The sequence below is a fragment of the Heterodontus francisci genome, chromosome 3, assembly GCF_036365525.1.
Source record: "Heterodontus francisci isolate sHetFra1 chromosome 3, sHetFra1.hap1, whole genome shotgun sequence".
NCBI lineage: Eukaryota > Metazoa > Chordata > Chondrichthyes > Heterodontiformes > Heterodontidae > Heterodontus > Heterodontus francisci.
In genome coordinates this window covers 180,400,126-180,425,935 of record NC_090373.1, presented here as the reverse complement: position 1 = coordinate 180,425,935, position 25,810 = coordinate 180,400,126, and the positions used below count along the sequence as shown (strand labels likewise).

General features: G+C 47.8%; 1 protein-coding gene across 4 annotated transcripts in view; it reads right to left on the bottom strand.

Moving 5' to 3' along the window:
• Positions 1–25,810, bottom strand: part of kif6 (kinesin family member 6) — a 775,022-nt gene that overhangs the window by 17,776 nt on the left and 731,436 nt on the right. For 2 of the 4 annotated variants that reach the window (XM_068027794.1, XM_068027795.1), the window contains exon 20: positions 16,580–16,648. The exons of the other annotated variants lie outside the window; for them this stretch is intronic. In XM_068027794.1, the coding sequence (XP_067883895.1) occupies positions 16,580–16,648 (69 nt within the window). The remainder of the gene's footprint in view (positions 1–16,579; positions 16,649–25,810) is intronic. 4 annotated transcript variants of the gene reach the window in all.

The following is a 25,810-nucleotide window of genomic DNA, read 5'->3' as shown; positions in this document are numbered from 1 at the left end:
GGACCCTAAGAGGTACAGATGCTCAGAGGGACCTTGGTGTACTTGTCCATAGATCACTGAAGGCAGCAGCACAGGTAGATAAGGTGGTCAGAGAGGCATCTGGGATACTTGCCTTTATTAGCCGAGGCATAGAATATAAGAGCAGGGAGGTTATGATGGAGCTGCATAAAATGCTAGTTAGGCCACAGCTGGAGTACTGTGTACAGTTCTGGACACCACACTATAGGAAGGATGTGATTGCACTGGAGAGGGTGCAGAGGAGATTCACCAGGATGTTGCCTAGGCTGGAGCATTTCAGCTATGAAGAGAGACTGGATTTGCTCGGGTTGTTTTCCTTAGAGCAGAGAAGGCTGAGGGGGGACATGATTGAGGTATACAAAATTATGAGGAGCATAGATAGGGTAAATAGGAAGAAACTTATTCCCTTAGCGGCAGTGTCAGTAACCAGGGGGCATAGATTTAAGATAAGGAGCAGGAGGTTTAGAGGGGATTTGAGGAAAAATATTTTCACCCAGAGGGTGGTTGGAATCTGGAATACACTGCCTGAAGGGGTGGTAGAGGTAGGAACCCTCACAACATTTAATAAGTATTTAGATGAGCACTTGAAACGCCACAGCATACAAGGCTACGGGCTAAGTGTTTGAAAATAGGATTAGAATAGTTAGGTGCTTGATGGCTGGCGCAGACATGATGGGCCGAAGGGCCTATTTCTGTGCTGCATAACTCTATGACCTCAGCTTTTCTATTGCTGAAACTCTCATCCATGCCTTTATTACCTACAGAATTGACTCTTCTAATGTCTAAGGTCAGTCTCCCACATTTGTCCTCTGTAAATTTTAGGTCATCCAAAATTCTGCTGCCCACATCCTAACTTGCACCAAATCCCGTTCACCCATCACTATTGTGCTGGCTAACACTGGCTCCCAGTTAAGCAAGGCTGGAATCAAGGCGGGAGCGGGAACGAGTGGCTGAGGGGGAGAAACGGTGACGCGGGACATGAGTGACCGAGGGGGGAAGTGGCAAGATCGAGTGGCTTAGGGAAGGCTACAACGAGGCGGGGAGCGAATGGGCCCATTCCAGCACACGATAATGTTTTAGAGCGCATGCGCGAATTAGTCCTGGCAAGCCAGGTGTTGATGTAGGCTGTGCATGCACAGTACCACACTGGCAGGAAGACTGGCATGTGCACAGCTGGTAATGCACTGATGATGCTTGGCTGCGCTGTCAGGAGTCACTTTGGTTACGCAATGCCTCAATTTTAAAGTTCTCATCCTTGTTTTCAAATCCCTCCATGGCCTGGCCCCGCCCTGTCTCTGTGATCTCCTCCAGCCCCAAAACCCTCCAATTCAGACCTCTTAAGCATCCCCGATTTGATTTGCTCTACTACAGGTGGCCGTGCTATCAGCTGCCTGGGTCCTAAGCTCTGGAATTCAATGCCTAAGTCGCTCCGCCTCTTACCTCTCTTTCCTCCTTTAAGATACTCCTTAAAACCTAACTCTTTAAATAAGCTTTTGGTCATTTTCCCTAATATCTCTTTATGTGGCTCTGTGTCATATATTGTTTTATAATGCCTCTACGAAGCACCTTGGGACGTTTTATTAACAAAGTAATTCATGACAACGCTACGTCATCGCCGACGTCATCAGGATGCGCCGCGGTGCGCACATGCGCAGACGGTCTCATGCCCTCTGCGCATGCGCTGCGGTCCGGCTTGCCAGGACCGTTTTGCGCATGCGCAGATGACGTCATCGCGTTACGTCGTCTTCCTCGGGCAACGCACCAGGTTGGCCTCTGCGCATGCGTCAAAGCTTCGGCGTGACTTTTTGAAAGTGGAATGAGGAGAGGTTTCGTCGGGCATTTTCTCGCATTTTATCTGAATTATTTATTCGTTTTGGAGACTTGCTTCATTTTTATTTGACACAGGAGATTGTTCCAAGGTAAGTTGCTCTGCCTTTGTAAGTTGCTTTGAAAACATTTCCATTGTCTGGGCCACCGCATGTTCTCCAGTCCCTGTTGTGAGTTGCTGTGTGCAGGCAGTACATGTGCTGCAACCTACCGTCTTAACGGTCACGTTCGTTTTTGTAACGTTTTAATGGAGTGCATTCCGTATTTCTTATCTCATCTCATGTTTCCCATGAGGAGACTGGACTGGCTGCGGCAACAGACTCTCCGCTGGCAGCAAGGACTGGCTGATGAGATGGAGCCATTTACTATGCCCAACAATTGCCCGGAAGCACCTTCGGATGGAGGTGGCCACGCGCTGGACATCAGTCACGTGTCACAAACCCTGGATCCTGAGGGTCTCACCCCCTGGCCTAATGATCTGATGGACCATACATATGCCTGCCTGTTCAAAGCTCCACTTCCCCTACCTGCGGTACCCTCTCCTTGCTGCTCAGTTACACAGTCACCTGTTCCTGCACCCATCAGGGCAGTGCACATGGACACACAGTTACCTGCTCCTACACCCATCAGAGCAGTGCACATGGGCACACAGCCACCTGTTCCTACACCCATCAGAGCAGTGCACATGGGCACACAGCCACCTGTTTCCCCATCCGCCTTTGAAACAACCATGCAGAGCCTTGTGAGACTCCACAATTGCCAGCTGCTGCCTGTTGAGCAGAGAGGGCGTCCAAAGGGGTCAAGCACTTGGGGAACATTCAGCAAGAAGAGACTGAGCACTAAAAGAAACAAGCATGCTGTGACCAGTGGTAGCAGAGATGTGAATGCTCTTGCTGTGAACACAACTGGTGATAGTAGTAGGCAGGATTAAATGGGAATGGATGGGAAGACGCACGAGTAACATAACCACTAGCAGGGAACTGCTGGGCTAAATGGCCAGCTTTATGTTCATAGCCCAAAAGAAATGTGCTTCTTTTCCAGCACCCTCACATCATTCATGTTTTCCCTGAGAGCAGCATTAAACCATCACGAGATAGGGGCAGTAACATCATCCTGCCTCCTACAGCTGAGGTGGGTACTAAGTGATTCATTGGCGGTGTTATCAGTACATGCCTTTACCGCAGAACACAAAGCATGCTCAACAGTAATTTCATTGGAGGGAGGGAAGCTCTGACACTGATGTTCTTTCCTTATTTCCTTTCATGTAAAACGTGCCCTTAAGAAAACAATCCTTGACACTTAAGGACAGCATTCAAGCAAAGGAGGCAGTGCAGGAGAGGACGCAAGGATGTGCCGATTCCCTCATCTGAGGTGGGTAATAAGTGCTTCATTGGCGACGTTATCAATTGGTGCCTTCACTGCAGAACTTAAAAAGGTGTGTGCAACAGTAATTTCAGTGGATGGAGGGAGGCAAGCTCTGACTCTGATTTGCTTTATTTCTTTTCATGCAAAACATGCCGTCGAGAAAACAATCCTTGAGACTTAAGGTCAGCATTCAAGCAACGAAGGCAACTGGATCATGCTGCGAAGCTGGTCACGATGTGGAAAGGAACATTGCATTTATGGATGAATTGGGAGTGCACATTGGGATGCGTTTGGGGAACATTCAACAAGAATAGACTGAGCTCAGACTCTTGTGACTTTGCCTTCTTCACATGGACAATACAGTAGTGGAATAGAGAGCCAAGCATTCATTCACCACAAGGCTCTCCAGGAACAATCTCTTTAGCTGTGCATAGCAGAGACTCGGCCTGTCTGTCTGACGGGAATGCTGGAAACACAACACTCATGTATCCATGCACAGCAGTTCCTCGGATGCTTAATGAATTTAATAAAACTTCTCAATAATTAACCCCAGAATTGTTGAGGTTTTGTTTTGCATGCTATTTCCCTGACTTTGCAACAGCACTTCAGATATTCAACTATGGTGGAGGGGTGGAGGTAGGGGGATAGATGGAGAGGTAGGGGGATAGATGGAGAGGATAGGGGGGTAGATGGAGAGGGGGGAGGGGTGGGGAGAGCAGGGAGGGGTGGGGAGAGGGAGCATGCAAAATGCAGGGACCAGACAGTTGCAATGCCTGACGTACTGTGGAGAAGTAGGGGAGAAGCAACTGGATTGGGCATCCGCAGCTGGAGGGAACGGCTGAATGGAGAGGGCCGGATGTGAGAGGCCGTAGAGAGCTGCGGGGAGCGAGTGTGCGAAGACCTCGGTGTCGCCGGGTCCAGGGACTGGCCAGTAAGTCTTTTGCTGTTGTGTTTCTGGCGCATGCACAGAAAAAGGCACTCCTCTTCCGCTCCGCTGCTCCTCCCCCACGCTCCCCCATCCCCGCCCTTCACCCCCACCCCTCCCTCTCTTCCCCCCCTCCTCTCTTTACCCCCTCCCTCCTTCCCTCCTCTCTTTCCCCCCCTCCCTCCCTCCTCTCTTTTCCCCCCCTCCCCCCTCCCCTCTTCCCCCCCTCCCCTCTTCCCCCCCTCCCCTCTTACCTTCATCCCCTCCCCTCTTCCCCCCCTTCCCCTCTTCCCCTCCCCTCTTACCCCCCCTCCCCTCTTCCACCCCCTCCCCGCTTCCCCCCTCCCCTCTTCTTCCCCCCTCCTCTTTCCCCCCTCCTCTCTTTCCCCCCTTCTCTCTTTCCCCCCTCCTCTCTTTCCCCCTCCTCTCTTTCCCCCCTCCTCTCTTTCCCCCCTCCTCTCTTCCCCCCCTCTCTTTCCCCACCCCCCTTCCTCTCTTCCCCCCCTGCCTTCCTCTCTTCCCCCCCCACCTTCCTCTCTTCCCCCCCCGCCTTCCTCTCTTGCCCCCCCGCCTTCCTCTCTTCCCCCCCCCACCGCCTTCCTCTCTTCCAACCCCCCCCCACCGCCTTCCTCTCTTCCCCCCGCCCCCCCCACCTTCCTCTCATTCCCCCCCCCCCCGCCGACACCCTCAAAGCTGCTCTGTCACTCTGGCTATTGTATACTGCCACGTGTTCGTTAGGTTGCCTCTGTGTGATTCTTTGAGCAGCGCCATCTTTAGTCCTGGCAACTGCTACAGTCGCAATCTCTGACGTTTTCGTGGCACATGCTGTATTTGCGCATGTGCCAAAACAGCGCCACCTACCGTTCGCGTTGTAAACAAATGCGGTCTTTTATTAAAGGTGTTATATCAATGCAAGTTGTTGTTGTTGTTGAAGAGCACGGGAGTTATCCTGGCCAATACTTATCCCTCAATCAACATCACAAATACAGATTATCTGGTCATTATCCCATTGTTGCTTGTGGGATCTTACTGTGTGCAAAATGGCTGCACCCCCCATGTTGTCTACATTACAACAGAGACTACACTTCAAAAGTATGTCATTGGCTGTAAAGCGCTTTGGGACATCCTCTGGTTGTGAAAGGCGCTCTATAAATCATCGAGTCATTTATGGCACAGAAGGAAGCCATTCGGCCCATCAAATCCATGCTGGATCTCCATGGAGTAATCCAGTCAGTCCTACTCCCCTCTCGATCCCTGTAGTCCTGCGCGTTTATGTCCTTCAAGTGCCTTTTGAAATCATTGATTGTCTCCACTTCCACCACCCTCATGGGCAGCGAGTCCCAGGTCAACACCACTCGCTGCCTAAAAGCGTCCTTCCACACTGTTGTATATTGCTGTCAGCATGTTAGACGCTTGGTTGGTCTGGCTTGCATAGATTCCTGAGGCTTTGGTTAGTTTAAACAATGACTCATTTATTACATTACAGGAACTATATACACTTTCACTTAAGCATGACTAACCCTCTGCTGACATGATGCTTCTTCTCTCTCTCGAGTCACTTACATATGTGATCTCTGAGCTCATCACAGTGGAAGGTGTTACTCACACTGTCCCAAACATTAACCCTTTCAAACCCTTATATTACACTCACATTCCCCCTGCATCCCTCGCTCAAAACCTTCAACCTGTGTCCCCTAGAACTTGTACCCTCAGTTAATGGGAACAGTTTTTCCTTGTCTAACTTATCTAAGCCTGTCATAATCTTGTACACCTCTCTCAAATCTTCCCTCAATCTCCTTTGCTCCAGGGAGAACAACTCCATCGTTTCCAACCTAACCTTGTATTGTCCATCCCTGTAAATATTCTGGTAAATCTCCTCTGCACCTTCTGAAGGATCCTCACATCTTTCCTAAAGTGTGGTGACCAGAACTGGACGCAGTATTTGAGTTGAGGCCTAATCAGAGCTTTATAAAGGTTCAGCATAACTTCCCTGCTTTTGTACTCTATGCCCCTATTTATGAAGCCCAAGATACCATATGCTTTGCTAACCAAACTCTCAATATGACCTGCTACCTTCAAAGATCGATGCACATGCACCCCCAGGTCCCTCTGTTCCTGCACACTCTGTAGAACTGCACCATTAAGTATATATTGCCTCTCCCTATTCCTTCTGTCAAAATGCATCACCTTACACTTATCTGTATTAAATTCTATCTGCCATTTGTCTGCCCACTATGCTAGCCTATCTATGTCCTGTTGCAGGTGGTTCGTATTATCCTAACTGTTCACTACAACCCCAAGTTTGGTATAATCGGCAAGTTTTGAATGCAAATCTTCATTTATTTTTCACAATCATCAGTCGATATGGATGAGGAGAACTCTCCAACTCTGTGGGAGAGGCGTAGCAGAGGCAGTAAGAGATGGAAAATTGGGGGATGAGTCACCAGGAACAGGTTGGTAATGCCAAGGATCATCCACAGTGCATCAGCTGTTGCAGTCCCCAGATGTTCAATGTTATTGACAGGTGTCCTATCTCATTGCTCAGTTACATCTTCAAGATTACATGCAAAAGTCCATTCTCCTGAAAGTAACCACTTTGTAGCGCTCTTAGGTGATAGATGATGATTGTTTTGAAGAGCAACCTGGCACATCCAGCTCCACGACTTCATGGCTTTCTTACTCAAGGACGAGACCAGAAGCACCCACAGGAGCTGGGGTTTCTTAGCAAGTCAGAAGGAATATCACAGAATAATACAGAGGAGTTGGGTGGTGGAAGTTGAGAAGTCTAACTAACCCTGATCTCAGGAGCCTGATATTTAAACAAAAATGATACAGGCACATCAAAATCTGTGCAGGGATTGGAGTGGAGATAGTTTCCATGAACCTGTTGCTAATGGTGAGGTTAAGTTTGAGGAGATTACTACCTGCATTTGTAAGGCCATGTAGACCACCCTGGAATGTGTGGCAGTCCAGGAGACAGCTGTAGCTTAAAGGCCACAGAAGGAGATTTGCAGCTGCTGGAAAGGCATCTGCGACTGCTTTAGGCACAGCCAGTATATGCAGTCATAAGAAATAGAAATCAAACTTAATGAAGTAACAATGAGTACATTTAGAAATTCTCTATAAACTGTTTTTTTATATTGCAGCCTCCTTTACTGACTGTGGTTGGCAAGGTCCTTTTCCTGAGAGACTCTGTGATTTCATTTGTTGTTGTGTGAATTATGATAAGAATCAGGAGTTATGAACAGAATGATGGTGTCTGATGATGGCCTGCCCAATTTCCAGTGGAAGCAGCAATCCATGATTTGGTGTCTTATCCCACTTCCTGCTGGCAACCTCCTCTGCCTCCTGGGCGACGACTCATGCTCCGGAGGTGGAGAGGCCTTGAACTGCTTCCTTGTCACCATCTACGAACATATGAATTAGGAGCACGAGTAGGCCACTCGGCCCCAGGAGCCTGCTCCACCATTTAATAAGATCATGGCTAATCTGACTGTAATCTCGATTCCACGTTCCCACCTAACCCCGATAACCTTTCACCCCCTTACTTATCAAGAATCTATCTACCTCCGCCTTAAAAATATTTAAAGACTCTGCTTTCACTGCCTTTTGAGAAAGAGAGTTCCAAAGACTCACGACCCTCTGAGAGAAAAAAAATTCCCCTCATCTCTGTCTTAAATGGGCAACCCCTTATTTTTAAACAGTGACCCCAGTCCTAGATTCTCCCACCATGGGAAACATCCTTTCTACATCCATCCTGTCAAGACCCCTCAGCATTTTATATGTTTCAATCAAGTCACCTCTTACTCTTCTAAACTCCAGCGGATACAGCCTGGCCTGTCCAACCTTTCCTCATAAGACAATTCGCCCATTCCAGGTATCAGTCGAGTGAACCTCTGAACTGTTTCCAATGCATTTGCATCCTTTCTTAAATAAGGAGACCAGTACTTTACACAGTACTCCAGATGTGGTTTCACCAATGCCCTGTATAACTGAAGCATATCCTCACTACTTTTGGATTCAATTCTCCTCACAATAAACAATAACATTCTGTCAGCTTTCCTAATTACATGCTGAACCTGCATACTAACCTTTTGTGATTCATGCACGAGGACACCCAGATCCCTCTGCACCTCAGAGCTCTACAATCTTTCAGCATTTAGAAAATATGCTTCTTTTTTATTCTTTCTGCCAAAAAGGACAATTTCACATTTTCCCACATTATACTCCAATCGCCACCATCACCAGATCTTTGCCCACTCACTTAACCTATCTATATCCCTTTGTAGCCTCCTTATGTCCTCTTCACAACTTACTTTCCTACCTATCTTTGTGTCATCAGCAAATTTAGCAACCATACCTTCAGTTCCTTCATCCAAGTCATTGACATAACTGTAAAAGGTTAAGGCCCCAGCACTGATTGCTGCGGCACACCAGTTGTTACCTCTTGCCAACCAGAGAATGACCCATTTACACCTACTCTCTGTTTCCTGTAGAAGCTAATCTTCTATCCATGCCAATACATTACCCCCTACACCATGAGCTTTTATTTTCCGCAATAATGTGGCACCTTATCAAATGCCTTCTGGAAATCTAAGATTAAGTCACCTCTTACTCTTCTAAACTCCAGTGGATACACATCTAACATCCATTGATTCCCATTTATCCACAGCACATGTTACTTCTTCAAAGAACTCCAATAAATTGGTTAAACATGATTTCCCGTTCACAAAACCATGTTGGCTCTGCCTGATTACCTTACATTTTTCTAAGTGCCCTGCTTTAATAATAGGGGAGACGGTGGTATAATGGTATTGTCAAACTATTAACTCAGAAGTCCAGGCGAATGCCCTGGAGACATGGGTTGTGATCCCATGATGGTAGCTGGTGGAATTTAAATTCAATTAATTAATAAAAACTGGTCTCAGTAATACTGCCATGAAACCATCAACAATTGTTGTAAAAACCCATCTGGTTCACTAATGTCCTTTAGGGAAGGAAATCTGCCATCCTTACATGGTCTGGCCTACATGTGACTCCTGACCCACAGCACTCTTAACTGCCCTCAGAAATGGCCTAGCAAGCCACTCAGTTCAAGGGCAATTAGGGATGGGCAACAAATGCTGGCCTTGCCAGCAATGCCCACATCCCATGAAATTTTTTTTAAAAAGCTTCTAACATTTTCCCTATGACAGATGTTAAGCTAACTGGCCTGTAGTTTCCTTCTTTCTGTCTCCCTCCCTTTCTGAATAAAGGTGTTACATTCACGATGATCCAATCTAATGGAATATTCCACGTATCTAGGGAATTTTGGAAAATTAAAACCTATTCATCAACTATCTCACTACTCACTTCTTTTGTGACCCGAGGATGAAGTCCATCAGGACCTGGGGACTTGTCAGCCTGCAGCTCCAACAATTTGCTCAGTACCACTTCCCTGGTAATGTAATTTTCTTGAATTCCTCCCTCCCTTCCATTTCCTGATTTACAGCTATTTCTGGGATGTTACTTGTATCCTCTATAGTGAAGACTGATGCGAAATACCTGTTCAATTTATCTACCATCTCCTTATTAATTCCCCAGACTCACTTTCTAAAGGACCAATGCTCACTTTGTTAACTCTGTTCTTTTTAAAATATCTATGGAAACTCTTACTATCTGTTTTTATATTTCTAGCTAGCTTTCTCTTGTACTCTAATTTTTCCCTCCTTATTAATCTTTTATTCATTCTTTGCTATTTTTTATATGCTGTCCAATCTTCTGACTTGCCACCCATCTTTGCGCAAATATATGCTTTTTCTTTAAGTTTGATACAATCTTTAACTTTTTTAGTTAACTACGGATAGTGGGTCCTCCCCTTAGAATTTTTGTTTCTCGTTGAAAAGTATCTATTCTGTGTATTCTGAAATATCCCTTTAAATGTCTACCTTCTTCTTTGGCCTCCTTGTCTCGAGAGACAATGGGCAAGCGCTTGGAGGTGGTCAGTGGTTTGTGGAGCGGCGCCTGGAGTGGCTATAAAGGCGAATTCTAGAGTGACAGACACTTCCACAGGTGCTGCAGAAAAATTTGTTTGTTGGGGCTGTTATACAGTTGGCTGTCCCCTTGCGCTTCTGTTTTTTTCCTGCCAACTGCGAAGTCTCTTCGACTCGCCACACTTTAGCCCCGCCTTTATGGCTGCCCGCCAGTTCTGGCGATAGCAGGCAACTGACTCCCACGACTTGTGATCAATGTCACAGGACTTCATGTCGCGTTTGCAGACGTCTTTAAAGCGGAGACATGGACGGCCGGTGGGTCTGATACCAGTGGCGAGCTCACTGTACAATGTGTCTTTGGGGATCCTGCCATCTTCCATGCAGCTCACATGTCCAAGCCATCTCAAGCGCCGCTGACTCAGTAGTGTGTATAAGCTGGGGATGTTGGCTGCCTCGAGGACTTCTGTGTTGGAGATACGGTCCTGCCACCTGATGCCAAGTATTCTCCGGATGCAGTGAAGATGGAATGAATTGAGACGTCGTTCTTGGCTGACATACGTTGTCCAGGCCTCGCTGCCATAGAGCAAGGTACTGAGGACACAGGCTTGATACACTTGGACTTTTCTGTTCCGTGTCAGTGCGCCATTTTCCCACACTCTCTTGGCCAGTCTGGACATAGCAGTGGAAGCCTTTCCCATGCGCTTGTTGATTTCTGCATCAAGAGACAGGTTACTGGTGATAGTTGAGCCTAGGTAGGTGAACTCTTGAACCACTTCCAGAGCGTGGTCGCCGATATTGATGGATGGAGCATTGCTGACGTCCTGTCCCATGATGTTCGTTTTCTTGAGGCTGATGGTTAGGCGAAATTCATTGCAGGCAGCCGCAAACCTGTCGATGAGACTCTGCAGCCACTCTTCAGTGTGAAATGTTAAAGCAGCATCGTCAGCAAAGAGGAATTCCCTGATGAGGACTTTCCGTACTTTGGTCTTCGCTCTTAGATGGGCAAGGTTGAACAACCTGCCCCCTAATCTTGTGTGGAGGAAAATTCCTTCTTCTGAAGACTTGAACGCATGTGAGAGCAGCAGGGAGAAGAAAATCCCAAAAAGTGTGGGTGCGAGAACACAGCCCTGTTTCACGCCACTCAGGATAGGAAAGGGGTCTGATGAGGTGCCGCTATGTTGAATTGTGCCTTTCATATTGTCATGGAATGAGGTGATGATACTTAGTAGCTTTGGTGGACATCCGATCTTTTCTAGTAGTCTGAAGAGACCACATCTGCTGACGAGGTCAAAGGCTTTGGTGAGATCAATGAAAGCAATGTAGAGGGGCATCTGTTGTTCGCGGCATTTCGCCTGTATCTGACGAAGGGAGAACAGCATCTCAATGGTCGATCTCTCTGCACGAAAGCCACACTGTGTCTCAGGGTAGACGCACTCGGCCAGCTTCTGGAGCCTGTTTAAAGCGACTTGAGCAAAGACTTTCCCCACTATGCTGAGCAGGGAGATTCCACGGTAGTTGTTGCAGTCACCGCGGTCACCTTTGTTTTTATAGAGGGTGATGATATTGGCATCGCGCATGTCCTGAGGTACTGCTCACTCGTCCCAGCACAGACAAAGCAGTTCATGTAGTGCTGAGAGTATAGCAGGCTTGGCACTCTTGATTATTTCAGGGGTAATGCTGTCCTTCCCAGGGGCTTTTCCGCTGGCTAGAGAATCAATGGCATCACTGAGTTCCAATTTTGTTGGCTGTATGTCCAGCTCATCCATGACTGGTAGAGGCTGGGCTGCATTGAGCGCAGTCTCAAAGAACAAAGAACAGTACAGCACAGGAACAGGCCATTCGGCCCTCCAAGATTGCGCCGATCTTGATGCCTGCCTAAACTAACACCTTCTGCACTTCCGGGGCCCATATCCCTCTATTCCCTTCCTATTCATATATTTGTCAAGATGTCTCTTAAACGTCGCCATCGTATCTGCTTCCACCACCTCCCCTGGCAGCAAGCTCCAGGCACTCACCACCCTCTGTGTAAAAAACATGCCTCGCACATCCCCTCTAAACATTTGCCCCTCGCACCTTAAACCTATGTCCCCTAGGAACTGACTCTTCCACCCTGGGAAAAAGCTTCTGACTATCCACTCTGTCCATGCCGCTCATAACTTTGTAAATCTCTATCATGTCGCCCCTCCACCTCCGTCGTTCCAGTGAAAACAATCCGAGTTTTTCCAACCTCTCCTCATAGCTAATGCCCTCCAGACCAGGCAACATCCTGGTCAACCTCCTCTGTACCCTCTCCAAAGCCTCCACATCCTTCTGGTAGTGTGGCGACCAGAATTGCATGCAATATTCTAAGTGTGGCCTAACTAAGGTTCTGTACAGCTGCAACATGACTTGCCAATTTTTATACTCTATGCCCCGACCGATGAAGGCAAGCATGCCGTATGTCTTCTTGACTACCTTATCCACCTGCGTTGCCATTTTCAGTGACCTGTGGACCTGTACGCCCAGATCTCTCTGCCTGTCAATACTCCGAAGGGTTCTGCCATTTACTGTATACCTCCCACCTGCATTAGACCTTCCAAAATGCATTACCTCACTTTTGTCCGGATTAAACTCCATCTGCCATTTCTCCGCCCAAGTCTCCAACTGATCTATATCCTGCTGTATCCTCTGACAATCCTCATCATTATCCGCTACTGCACCAACCTTTGTGTCCTCCACAAACTTACTAATCAGACCAGCTACATTTTCCTCCAAATCATTTATATATACTACAAACAGCAAAGGTCCCAGCACTGATCCCTGCGGAACACCACTAGTCACATCCCTCCATTCAGAAAAACACCCATCCACTGATACCCTCTCTTCTCCGACCGAGCCAGTTCTGTATCCATCTTGCCAGCTCACCTCTGATCCCGTGTGACTTCACCTTTTGTACCAATCTGCCATACGGGACCTTGTCAAAGGCTTTACTAAAGTCCATATAGATAACATCCACTGCCCTTCCTTCATCAATCATCTTCGTCACTTCCTCAAAAAACTCATCAAATTAGTAAGACACGACCTCCCCTTCACAAAACCATGCTGTCTCTCACTAATAAGTTCGTTTGTTTCCAAATGGGAGTAAATCCTGTCCCGAATAATCCTCTCTAATAGTTTCCCTACCACTGACGTAAGGCTCACCAGCCTATAATTTCCTGGATTATCCTTGCCACCCTTCTTAAACAAAGGAACAACATTGGCTATTCTCCAGTCCTCTGGGACCTCACCTGTAGCCAATGAGGATGCAAAGATTTCTGTCAAGGCCGCAGTAATTTCCTCCCTTGCCTCCCTCAGTATTCTAGGGTAGATCCCATCAGGCCCTGGGGACTTATCTACCTTAATGCTTTGCAAGACACCCAACACCTCCTCCCTTTTGATAATGAGATGACTGAGACTATCTGCACTCCCTTCCCTCGGCTCATCATCCACCAAGTCCTTCTCTTTGGTGAACACTGATGCAAAGTACTCATTTAGCACCTCGCCCATTTCCTCTGGCTCCACACATAGATTCCCTTCTCTGTCCTTGAGTGGGCCAACCCTTTCCCTGGTTACCCTCTTGCTCTTTATATACGTATACAAAGCCTTGGGATTTTCCTTAATCCTGTTTGCCAATTACTTTTCATGACCCCTTTTAGCCCTCCTAACTCCTTGCTTAAGTTCCTTCCTACAGTCTTTCTTCCTCACAGGAACATGCTGGTCCTGGATTCTAATCAACTGACGTTTGAAAGACTCCCATATGTCAGATGTTGATTTACCCTCAAACAGCCGCCCCCAATCTAAATTCTTCAGTTCCTGCCTAATATTGTTATAATTAGCTTTCCCCCAATTTAGCACCTTCACCCGAGGACTACTCTTATCCTTATCCACAAGTACCTTAAAACTTATGGAATTATGGTCACTGCTCCCGAAATGCACCCCCACTGAAATTTCGACCACCTAGCCAGGCTCATTCCCCAATACCAGGTCCAGAATGGCCCCATCCCTAGTTGGACTATCTACATACTGTTTCAAGAAGCCCTCCTGTGCAGGGAGTTCCCTTGGTTTTGCTGTCTACTGGCTGATGGAGCGTGCTAGTCATGTGCTGCTAATCTGCTATGGTGCTGCTTGTGCCTTGTTGCTTGCTAGTGCCCTAGTCTTGTGCCAGTGCTGTTCCTATGGAAGTGCTCTGCTCCTGTGCTGCTGACCTGCTCCTGTTCTAGTGTCATGTAACCCAATAAATGGCACTGCCTTTGAGAGAGAAGGAAAGGCAAAGGGCGGGGGAAAAGACTGAGAGCATAACTTGGAAAAAAAGTGGATAAAACATGTACCAAATGGTTATAGAAGGATGTCACCTCCAATATGAGCAATGGTAAAAGATTTCCTCCATGTGCTTGGAGGAAATCTTTTACCAGTAGACAGCAAAACCAAGGGAACTTCCTGCACTCCTTTGAACAGTGGGAAATAATGGTATCTTTAACAGCCCCCTGAACCACCATGAGAGGCGGATGGCACTTTGGTTTAACATCTCATCAGAACACAGCACCTTGGATAATATAGTGCTCCAGCTCTCCACTGTTGTGTCAGAGGATGAGTGCTCAAATCCTCGAGTGAGGCTCAAACCCAAGACCTTCTGATTTAGAGGTAAGACTGTTCCCAACAGAACCAAAATGATACTTTCACATAAACAAGTCTCCTGAACACACCACAGAGCAGCACTGCTCATAACACAAACTTTTTTTTTTCAGTACTGTGAGACTGATTAAAAACATAAGAAAATGTGGGCAACTGGCACAATGGTGATCCAAACTTAAAGAGGGGGACAGCGGGCTGTTGTAACAAATCAAGTTATTAGTCTTGTAAACAGAGGGTGCAGAAGAGTACAGAGGGGATGACATAAATTTGAACCAGATTAAATTATATACAGACTCCAGGATCAGCAGTAAGGACCAGTGCTTGCTTCTTTTTGCTGTTGTTGAGAAACTTAAATAAAGGACTATTGCTGATTGTGTAATATATAACCTTCAGAATAATAAGGGAGTTGTTTGCAAAGTTTGCAAAGTAAATGGCTAACTGTATTAGGAGCCTAGTATATTTTAGGAGTGAATTTTAAGAAGGGTCTTGAATGAGGAGAGAGAGGCAGACAGGCGGAGAGGCTGAGGGAGGAAATCCCAGAGTTTAGGGCGTTGGCAGCTTCAGGCATGGCTGCCAATGGTGGAGCAAACAAAATGGCACTATGACAACAGCAGCATCTAAACTGCCAGGTAAAATATTGGGTTTGAAATGAAGACCTGTAAAAGTGTGATAATGTTGTGCATAAAACAGATTGCCACAGTCCCAATCATCATCTTACAGAGAACTAGTGATCAGGTGGGCAAATAAATACAGCCAGGAGATCTAAACTGGACTAGTAAAAGCCCTAAAAGTCTTTTGTTTGATTTTCCTGGATTTGCTCCGAGAACAAAACAACTCTCCAATAATCCCAAACCACAAATGCAATTTCAGTCCTTCACTATGTCAACACAGACAACAAAATTACTGCTAAGTGGTATTAAAGTGAATTGAAAATGCCAGTTCAGGACTTTTTCACCCATTCCAGTAACTATTGGCATGCCCTCCTTCTACCCACCGCAGCAACTGGGCCACGGCATATAGAGGCCAAACAAAGGCCTGAATATTAACAGAATGGATTAGGTGGGATGGGGGTGGGGGGGGCGGGGGCAGCATTTCAGTCAGGGAACTCAGAAGCTCGAGTTTCTCCGCATTCTGTGTGTTTTTGGCCTTGATAGGTTCCCTATCTGGATGTCAGCCTGATTGACAGGCTTGGTTTCCAGTTAGATTGGGGGGGGGGGGACACTACAGAGCATGCTGCAGGAACAAGCAGGTCCAATCCATGAAAGGGTCGGGGGAGGGATCCAATCCTGGTGGGGTTGAGGGGGGAATCCCGATTCCCAACCCTGAGGTTCTTTGTTTGGGTGTTTAGTTTAGTTTAGTTTAGAGATACAGCACTGAAACAGGCCCTTCGGGCCACCGAGTCTGTGCCGACCATCAACCACCCATTTTATATTAATCCTACACTAATTCCATATTCCTACCACATCCCCACTTGTCCCTATATTTCCCTACCACCTACCTATACTAGGGGCAATTACTAATGGCCAATTTACCTATCAACCTGCAAGTCTTTGGCATGTGGGAGGAAACCGGAGCACCCGGAGGAAACCCACGCAGACACAGGGAGAACTTGCAAACTCCACACAGGCAGTACCCAGAATTGAACCCGGGTCCCTGGAGCTGTGAGACTGCGGTGCTAACCACTGCGCCACTGTGCCGCCCCAAATTTTGATGGCAGGAGGCCCCAGGGGGGGGATGGGGCAGCTGTGAGGGGAAGCTTAGCAGCTCGCAGGAAGCAATCCTGTCCCTCCTAGCCCATAAGTAGTGTTTTAAAGGCACTTACCTTTTCCCTGATGCTATCCCTGCATCCCTTGAGCTGCCAGCTGGGAAACATTGCAGGCCACAGTTAAACCTGTAAAACAGGTTAAATTAGAGGATGCAAGCCTCATTATTTAAATTACCAACCCACCTCCTTAAGAGTGGGTTGACTGCCCACCCCTTGCCCTGCCTCTGTTAAGCGCAGAACTGGGCAAGATGGGTTTCAGCTTGAGATTTCTAAAATTTTAACCTCTGACCTGACCCCAACCTACCCACTTTTGGGAGTTAAAATCCAGCCCAAACAGTCCATTTGCATCTAGCCATCTCCACTTGGACACTTCACAGGTCATTCTGTTTCTTTTCCTGTGTATGTGGATGTGTTGTTTTGCTTTTCCCTTGGTCTGTTTCTTCTTAAGTGCTTTTTATTTATAATATCTTCCAGCTCTGAGGGAGGGTCCACACGCAAAATACCTTGGGCTGAATTATACCAGCCCATTGGAGATGGGTTGGGAGGCGGGAAGAATGGCATAATGGCGGTGAAAGACATCAGGAGGGAAGCCCAACGTCTTTACGTCACGACCGGAAATTACCAAAGGCTGGCAGGAGCAGGTCACGCTGGAATGCAGCGGGAAGGTAATTAAACTCAGAGGGTGGTGAACCTGTGGAATTCTCTACCACAGAAGGCAGTGGAGGCCAAGTCACTAAATAAATTCAAGAAGGAGATAGATATATTTCTTAATGCTAAAGGGATCAAGGGATATGGGGAGAAAGTAGGAACAAGGTATTAGATGATCAGCCATGATTTTTTTTGAATGGTGGAGCAGGCCCGAAGGGCCGAATGGCCTACTCCTGCTATTTTTCTATGTTTCTAAACCTGTTAAACAGGCAATTAAGTGTTGTTTTTCCAGGTGTTTCTACTTTTACCAGGGGTGCACAGAGCTTCCAAGACTTGCCAACTGTAATGAAGCGGAGGCTTTGTGGGAGGTCAGTGTTGACTGCCATTGCAAAAGTGGCTTGGTGGGAAAGGTGGAACTGAGTGAACAGCAGCAGTAGCAAGCAGGAGCAAGGACAAATGGAGGCATTCTGTTAGTCTTTCTGACTTGGCACTTGTATGTTCACAGCAAACAGGGGTGGGAGGCTCAAAGAACTGAGTGCAGCGATCTGCCTTGGGCTTCATTCATTCAGGCTTCGAGAAATCCAGTGAGGAGGAGCATCAGAGATGGAGAGAGCTGGAGCAACAGGCAGCGGGGCAGCAGCACTCGCAGGGTCACCAGGATCAGGAGCCTTGAAGGGGGCAGGGAGGAGGAGGGCACAGAGGGGCTCGCAACCAGCCTCTTGTACACAGATGACATTACCCACCACAGAGGGTCTACCGTCGGAGGCTCAACTTCCTGCAATGTCAGTGCAGCATGGCGCCAAAGACAGTGTCCCTCCAGGGAGGCGGTCGCCGAGCATTGTGTCATAATGGCGGATGAGTTCGATGGGAAGGAGTGGGCACCCAATGTCTGTTGCATTGAAGGTCACAGTGGCGCTGATTTTCTACACCTCAGGATCATTCCAGGGATCTTCAGGAGGTATCTGTGGTATCTCCAGTCTGCAGTTCATCACTGCAGCAAGATGGTCACCAATACCATGTTCGAAAGGGTCAGCCAGCACTTTCACACTGATCTGAACAGTCAAGCTGAGAGGGCCATACAATTCGGAGCCATTACTCAATTCTCCCAGGTGCAGGGGTCATCGACTGCATACATGTTGCCATCAAGGTACCCAAAGACCAGGTAGCACCTTCATCAATCACTCACTCAATGTACAGCTGGTCTGCGACCACCACAAATGGATCCTTCAAGTCTATGCAAGGCTCATGGGACAACTTGAGCGACCATTGAGCAGGCCATAGGCCTTCTGTAGATGTGGTTCTGATGCCTGCATAGATCTGATGGACCCCTTCAATATACCCCAGCAAGGGTCTTGCGTATCCTGGTGGTGTTCTGCACAACCTGGTGCTACAGAGGGCAAAAGATTTGAACAATGAGGACATCCTGCAGCGCGATGCCGCCTCCGAGGATGAAGATATGGAGTGGGATGGTGACCAGGCGCAACAGGATGAAGACCCCAAGGAACAGCAGGTAACGCACGATGAAATAAGCGCAAGTTAGGCTCGCGACTCACTAATACAGGCATGTTTCACATGAGCCTTACACCCAGTCAATCCAATAAATCCTTCACCTTCTGGAGACCTGTTGCTGTTTCCTTGAATGTCCTTACCATTTCCCTGGACCCACCACCACATGAGGCAAAAGCATAGGAAATGCATTGACCTCATCCAGTGCGGTCCTTCCCCTATGTCCTTCGTGAGAGCCAGGGAACTGTTAATGACCCAGTAGTGTTTGTAAAAGTAAAGGATTCTTTTAGTGTTACGCCATTTCAGAATTCATTGAAGACACATACACAAGGTGACATCTAACAACAAGATATAAATCCGTGAAACCCAAGTGCAGCTAAGTGGATTTTTTCATGTGTTTGCTTATGCTCCTATGTGGTGATTCCCCCTGCGCTGTCAGCTGAGGTGGAGGCATGCTACTGATCTTTCTGCTCAGAGGCGTTTGACAATGGGCGTCCTCTAGTTGCCTAAAGCCTGGAGGGCCCCAGCACTCTGAGGGCCGTCTCCTAAGGTGCAGGAGTGGCCCCTCTGTCTCCATGACTTCCTGAGGAACTGGTTTCACCTTCAGATGAGCTGAGGAGCCATCATGCATATCAGGAGAGCCCTGAGAAGAGTCCCAGATGCTGCAGAAAGGTGGTCCTCACCCTTTCAGGGTACCCTTCGCCCTCCTTGCTCACCTGAGGAGTCCGAGAACCTGGCATTGACTCCAGGCGTCTCGTACCCCTCTTGGCCAACCATTACTCCAGAGCTCGTGGAGATGACGATGGCATGCAGGTCTGCACGCAATGTCCGGCATCCACTGGGTGGTATGCTGGATATGACTGTCCATGACGGTCGCCAATCTCTCGATGGGGAAGCCATGTGCACACATGGCAGAGTCATGGCTGCACTCAGCACCTGGATGGACTTCTCCATCATTTGCGCACGGGTACGCATAGCCTCTGGATGCTCTGCCAGATGTCCATTCACCTCACGCTGCAGCTCCAACATCAGCCGCTTTGTTGGTGAATCCAGAAGCATGTTATAAGCCTGAAGCTGAGCATTGCCAGCCCTCACACAGTCCTCAACTGTGAGTGGCCCTAACTGTTATCATCTCCGTCAGCTGTTTGGGCACGTCAGTGCTGTGCTTACCAGACTGTGACCTCACTACCAACTGACGTGAGTGTATCTGCACTAGTGAAGGGTGTGGGGGAATGGTGGGCTGGATTTTGTACTGGAGGCGTGGTTCTCGGCGCCGAGCCAGAAAGACGGGGAAACCCCACCTCTGACTTTTCGTGCCTCCCCACCAACCTTTTTAAATCAAAGCTTCAAGATCCAGGATCCCTCTCCCTTTAAAGATAGGAACCCACCTCCAAGAGCTGCCAGCCAATCAGAGGACTGGCAGTGCCACCGTGCAGGGTAGCCATTGTCAATACTGTTGAAGCCTCGGACCCTGGCCCAGTCCTGGAACCCCAGACTAAAGGTAGGGTCGCCGGGGCCAGTTTTGAACGTCCTGGTGACCGGGGTGAGTGGAACTGGTTGTGCAGTCCAGGAGGAGGGAGGGGGGGGGGGTCCTGGGAGGTAAAGTTGCTTCTGGTGGGAGTCCTCCATGGGTCACAAATTGCCCATGGAGGAAGGCCACCCTTTAAGCCCGCAGAGAGGGCGCCCTATGTGACAAGACGTTCTCCCGCGCGGTGGAGTCCCCCACCCGTAAGATCCCAGCAACGGCAGGAAGAAGCCCTTAATTGGCCGTTAATAGGCCACTTAAGGTCCTCAATTGGCCTCTGGATGGGAAGGCCATCGTCGGCCTATTCCGCCTCCGGGAAGATCGTTTAGCTACGGGCCCTCCGCTCCCCCCGCTACCCATCACGATACTCCGTTCCCCGCGCTTCTGACCCCACCTCAGTGGCCACACAAAATCTCGGCCAATGTGACAGTGTACCCTCTGAGGTCTTCTCCTCCTCCTCTTCTGCCTCAGAGGTGGGGTACTGTCGCTCAGACCCGGCAGCTGGCCGGACTTGTGCATGACTTGCAAGACAGTGAGGAGTGATGAGAGGGCTTTGTGCTTTACAACACCTCCTTCTGACTACTCATCATCTGGAGCTCTATGTGACCACTGGTGCACACATGAGCACTATGCTTTGTGCTCAACAGAGGGTGTCCTGCACCCATCCATTAGGCCACTTGGTTTCTTGGGGCTCCACAGCCATCTCACCATCCATCCCACCTTGCCTGCCTCCATTCCTCCCAGCTCCAACGCCTTTTCCTCCATACATGTGAGGATGGTCATGTAGGGCAGACCACCTCCGGTTCTTTACATTTGCATTTGTGCTCTCTTCTCCTGCAAGTACATAAATTTCTTTTCATCCTTCGTGTTTTGAATCCACCCAGGATTATAGGTATCTCCGAGAAACTGCTGTTCTCGCCACATCCTGAGATACACACTCAGTGCCATGCGCCGCCACATGTACACACTGAACCTCTCTCTCCAGAAGCACCATCTCACCTTATCTCAAAGCTGTTCTACTTCGCAGTTTCATTTCACCCTTTGTCTTATCCGACGTATTAACAAAATACTTTTTTTCTTCCTTTCAGGCGTTAAGGAAGCTGCTCCAGCAGCTGATGGGGATTAATGCCCCTCCAGATCCTTCTTGCCCTTCATTTCCCTCTGACCCCACCCCTTCTGATCTGACCCCTTGCCTTGTATTCACTATAGTCTCTGACCTTCCCCTCTCTGACACTGAACGTTCTCAGTGAATTACGTGCTTAGCATGACGTTGAGCTTTTCTTCCGTCACCTTCGCCTCCTCACTTCTTTGAGCAGGAGTCCTCCCCCCGACCAGCGGACCCATTCACCCACCTCCAGCATTCTCCCTCTACCTGGACCCCTCCCTCTGGCCTCTTACCGGTTCTTGATCTTTTCATTGAAAACTATCGGCGAGACATCAGCCGTCTCAATTTCTCTGCCCCCCTCACTCACTCTAACCTGCCCCCCTCTGAACTTGCTGCACTCCGTTCTCTCAGGTCTAACCCCGACGTTGTCATCAAACCTGCAGACAAGGGTGGTGCTGTTGTTGTCTGGCATACCGACCTCTACCTTGCAGAGGCTCAAGCGCAAACTCTCAGACACTTCTTCCTACTTCCCCCTGGACCATGACCCCACCACTGAACATCAAGCTACTGTCCACAGGACTGTCACTGATCTCATCTCCTCTGGAGATGTTCCCTTTACAGCTTCCAATCTCATAGCTCCGCAACCCCGGACAGCCCGCTTCTACCTCCTTCCCAAAATCCACAAACAGGACTGTCCCGGCAGACCCATTGTTTCAGCCTGTTCCTGCCCCACTGAACTTATTTCTTCCTATCTTGACTTGATCTTTTCAGAGCATGACTGGCTCCTCCTTTTTATGTTTAGTTATTATTTCTTTTTTTCTTTTTTACTTGGTTATTTTATTTTGTTTTTTGTTTTAGTTTGCTTAGTTTGTTTTTACTATGCCTATCCACTGTTTCTGTTTTTACATTTTTTTAAATGTTTATGCTTGGAGTGCTTTGTGCTTTACAGTCAATTCACACCCTCTCTGTAATAACGCTTTGTCTTTCAGCACACCATTAACATACCGTTTGCCTTTGTTCCATGACCTTCTTGTCAGTTATTCTCTGTGACCTTGTCCTATCAACACCTTCTCTTTTGTTATCTCTTGCCCCACCTCCCCGCTTTACTTGCCTAAAATCTTTTACATTTCTAATATTTGTCAGTTCTGAAGAAGGGTCACTGACCTGAAACGTTAACTCTGCTTCTCTCTTCACAGATGCTGCCGGATCTGCTGAGTATTTGCAGCATTTCTTGTTTTTATTTCAGATTTCCAGCATCTGCAGTATTTTGCTTTTATTATAGCACATAAATTCCCATCGTTACTCACCCATCAAAGAGATGCATCACTTCTATGTTGGTGGCAGCCTAACTGTCCGTCATGGTACCACAGGCATGCCTCCTGCATGCAACAGTCAGCACGGGTTGTTCAGCAGTCACCTCTGTCTGACTGGTGTCCTGCACAGCAAGATTAGCATGCAACTGTCGACCAATGCTGATGACTGGGCATCTCCACTAACTGGGTGAACAATCCTTTCTCCAATCTCATATTCATCTTCAGTCACATTTAAGGCTGCAAGCTTAATGTTATGCACTGCACGCACCTTGCCAGAATGCATTAAGTCATTGACCCTCTTTTGGCACTGCAGCTAGGTACAAGGGACAACTCACGGCTGCTGACCTCCTCCGCTTTGGTTTGGCAAGCCAGTTTCCTTCTGCTGTCCTGATGGAACTGGACTTCTCTCTGTGCCCTTACAGCCTGGAGCAGTACCTCCAAGGAGGCATCAATGAATCTTGGAGCGACCCTTGATCTTCCTTCGGCCATGACTTGAATTTGTGCTGCTGCCTGGGCTCGCTCCAGGGCTGCTGAATTAACAAGTCCTGCTGACTGGCTTTTAAAGATGGAGCCAGCGTTTCAAGATCTGAAACCTCCCCACGCACTGCCTCACTGGCTGCTTCCCCCACCTTCCAGCCCTTAAATGGCTGACCCTATGAATATAGTGATCTCAACTCCGTCGCCCACCCGTTGGCCACACCAACCGCTTACGGTCCCAGCGCCAGGACTTGCTGGCTTCAGGTAAAATTCCAGATCTTGTCTGTTTCTATCTACACATATGCTGCCTGAATCCTGAGTTTTTCAGGGATTTTTCAATTTTTATTTGAAACACAAGAAGACCTGACCTTTAATTTCCTCCCTCATATTTGTCAAAATCTCAATTTTTTTGTTAAACTCCATAAGACTCACTTTGGAGGAAGAAACATCAACCATTTTAACTGACAGACTTTATATATAACTATTTGCAATGACAGGAAGTACAATTTGAGCTCAGCAATCAAAGATGATCTTCATCTTCCATCTTTCATACCATATTGGGGATGATTGTGGCATTGTGATATTGTCACTGGACTAGTAACCCAAAGACCCAGGGTATTGCTCTGGAGACGTGAGTTCAAATCCCACCATGGCAGAAGGTGGAATTTGGAATTAAGAGCTAGTCTAATGATGGCCATGAAACCATTGTCGATTGTTGTAAAAACCCATCTTGTTGACTTTTAAATGCCCTCTGAAATGGCCTCACAAGTCACACGGTTGTATCTAACTGCTACGAAGTCAATAAGGAATGAAATAAGGACCACCCGGCATCAACCTAGGCACCAGAAACGACAATGGCAAACCCAGCCCTGTCGACCCTGCAAAGTCCTCCTTGCTAACATCTGGGGACTTGTGCCAAAGTTGGAAGAGCTGTCCCACAGACTAGTCAAGCAGCAGCTTGATATAGTCATACTCATGGAATCATATCTTACAATGTTCCAGACACCGTATCGCCATCCCTGAGTAATGCCCTGTCCCACCCGTAGGACAGACCCAGCAGAGGTGGCAGCACAGTAGTACACAGTCAAGAGGGAATTGCCCTGGGAGGCCTTAATATTGACTCCGGACCCCACAAAGTCTCATGGCATCAGGCCAAACATGGGCAAGGAAACTTGCTGCTGCTTACCACCTACCACCCTCCCTCAGCTGATGAGTCAGTACTCCTCCATGTTGAACAACAGTTGTAGGAAGCACTGAGGGTGGCAATGGTGCAGAAATGCACTCTGGGTTGGGGATTAGAAACTGAACTGGAGTCATCATATAAATACCGTGGCTACAAGAGCAGGTCAGAGGCTAGGAATCCTGCAGTGAGTAACTCACCTCCTGACTCCCCAAAGCCTGTCCACCATCTACAAGGCACAAGTCAGGAGTGTAATGGAATACTCTCCACTTACCTGGATGGGTGCAGCTCCAACAACACTCAAGAAGCTTGACACCATCCAGGACAAAGCAGCCTGCTTGATTGGCACCCCATCCACAAACATTCACTCCCTCCACCACCAATGCACTGTGGCAGCAGTGTGTACCATCTACAAGATGCACTGCAGCAACTCACCAAAGCTCCTTCAACAGCACCTTCCAAACCCGCGACCTCTACCACCGAGAAGGACAAGGGCAGAAAATGCATGGGAACACCACCACTTCCAAGTTCCCCTCCAAGCCACACACCATCCTGACTTGAAATTACATCACCGTTCCATCACTGTCGCTGGATCAAAATCCTGGAACTCCCTTCCTAACATCACTGTAGGTGTACCTACTCCACATGGACTGCAGCAGTTCAAGGCAGCTCACCACCACCTTCTCAAGGGCAATTAGGGATGGACAATAAATGCTGGCCTAGCCAGTGATGCCCACATCCCAGGAATGAATTAAAAAAATCATCAATCTCTTCTTTCTCAAGAAATACTTTTATTTACCTGTCCTGACAATGTATTGCGACACATTAAACCAACATGTTATCTGCCTATGCAGTTGCACATTGAAAATCCCATGATGCTATTCAGGCAAGAATAAGTAGTTTTTCCTGCGTCGTGCTCAAGATTATGGTCTTAATGTAAGATTAGTATAAATGGGTGGTTGTTGGTCGGCACAGACTCGGTGGGCCGAAGGGCCTGTTTCATTGCTGTATCTCTCCATGACTCTATGACTCTATTCCTCCCTCAGCCATTACCATCAATCAATCAGATTTTGGTGTGTGCCTATGGCTGCCATACTGTCTACATAACAACAATTACTGTACTTCTAAATTATTTACAAGGCATTTGGTGCCCTTCCGAGAGGCACAATACAATATTATACAATTGCAAGTCTCTTTTTTTTCTGGTTGTAACCCTGAACAATTAATTAGATTGCCCCAAGTCTCTTCTCCAACTTCCTTATTGAGTTTTGTGGAAGAGACTTCAAGATTTCCACTGCACTGTTTTCACAACCAACACTAGTAAGTAACTCACACATGCCTCTGATTTCTTAGCACACTTGAACATACCAAATGTTAGTAAGGGATGACATCTATAAGCATGTCTTTCACTCCACTTTTGGCGTATCTGTTTTTGCTTCTATCTCTGTGTCTCCGTCTCTGTGTCAGTATGCTTGTGTGAGTTTTCCCTTTCTCTATCTTTGACCAGCTGATGTGTTTGTGGGACCACTACAGA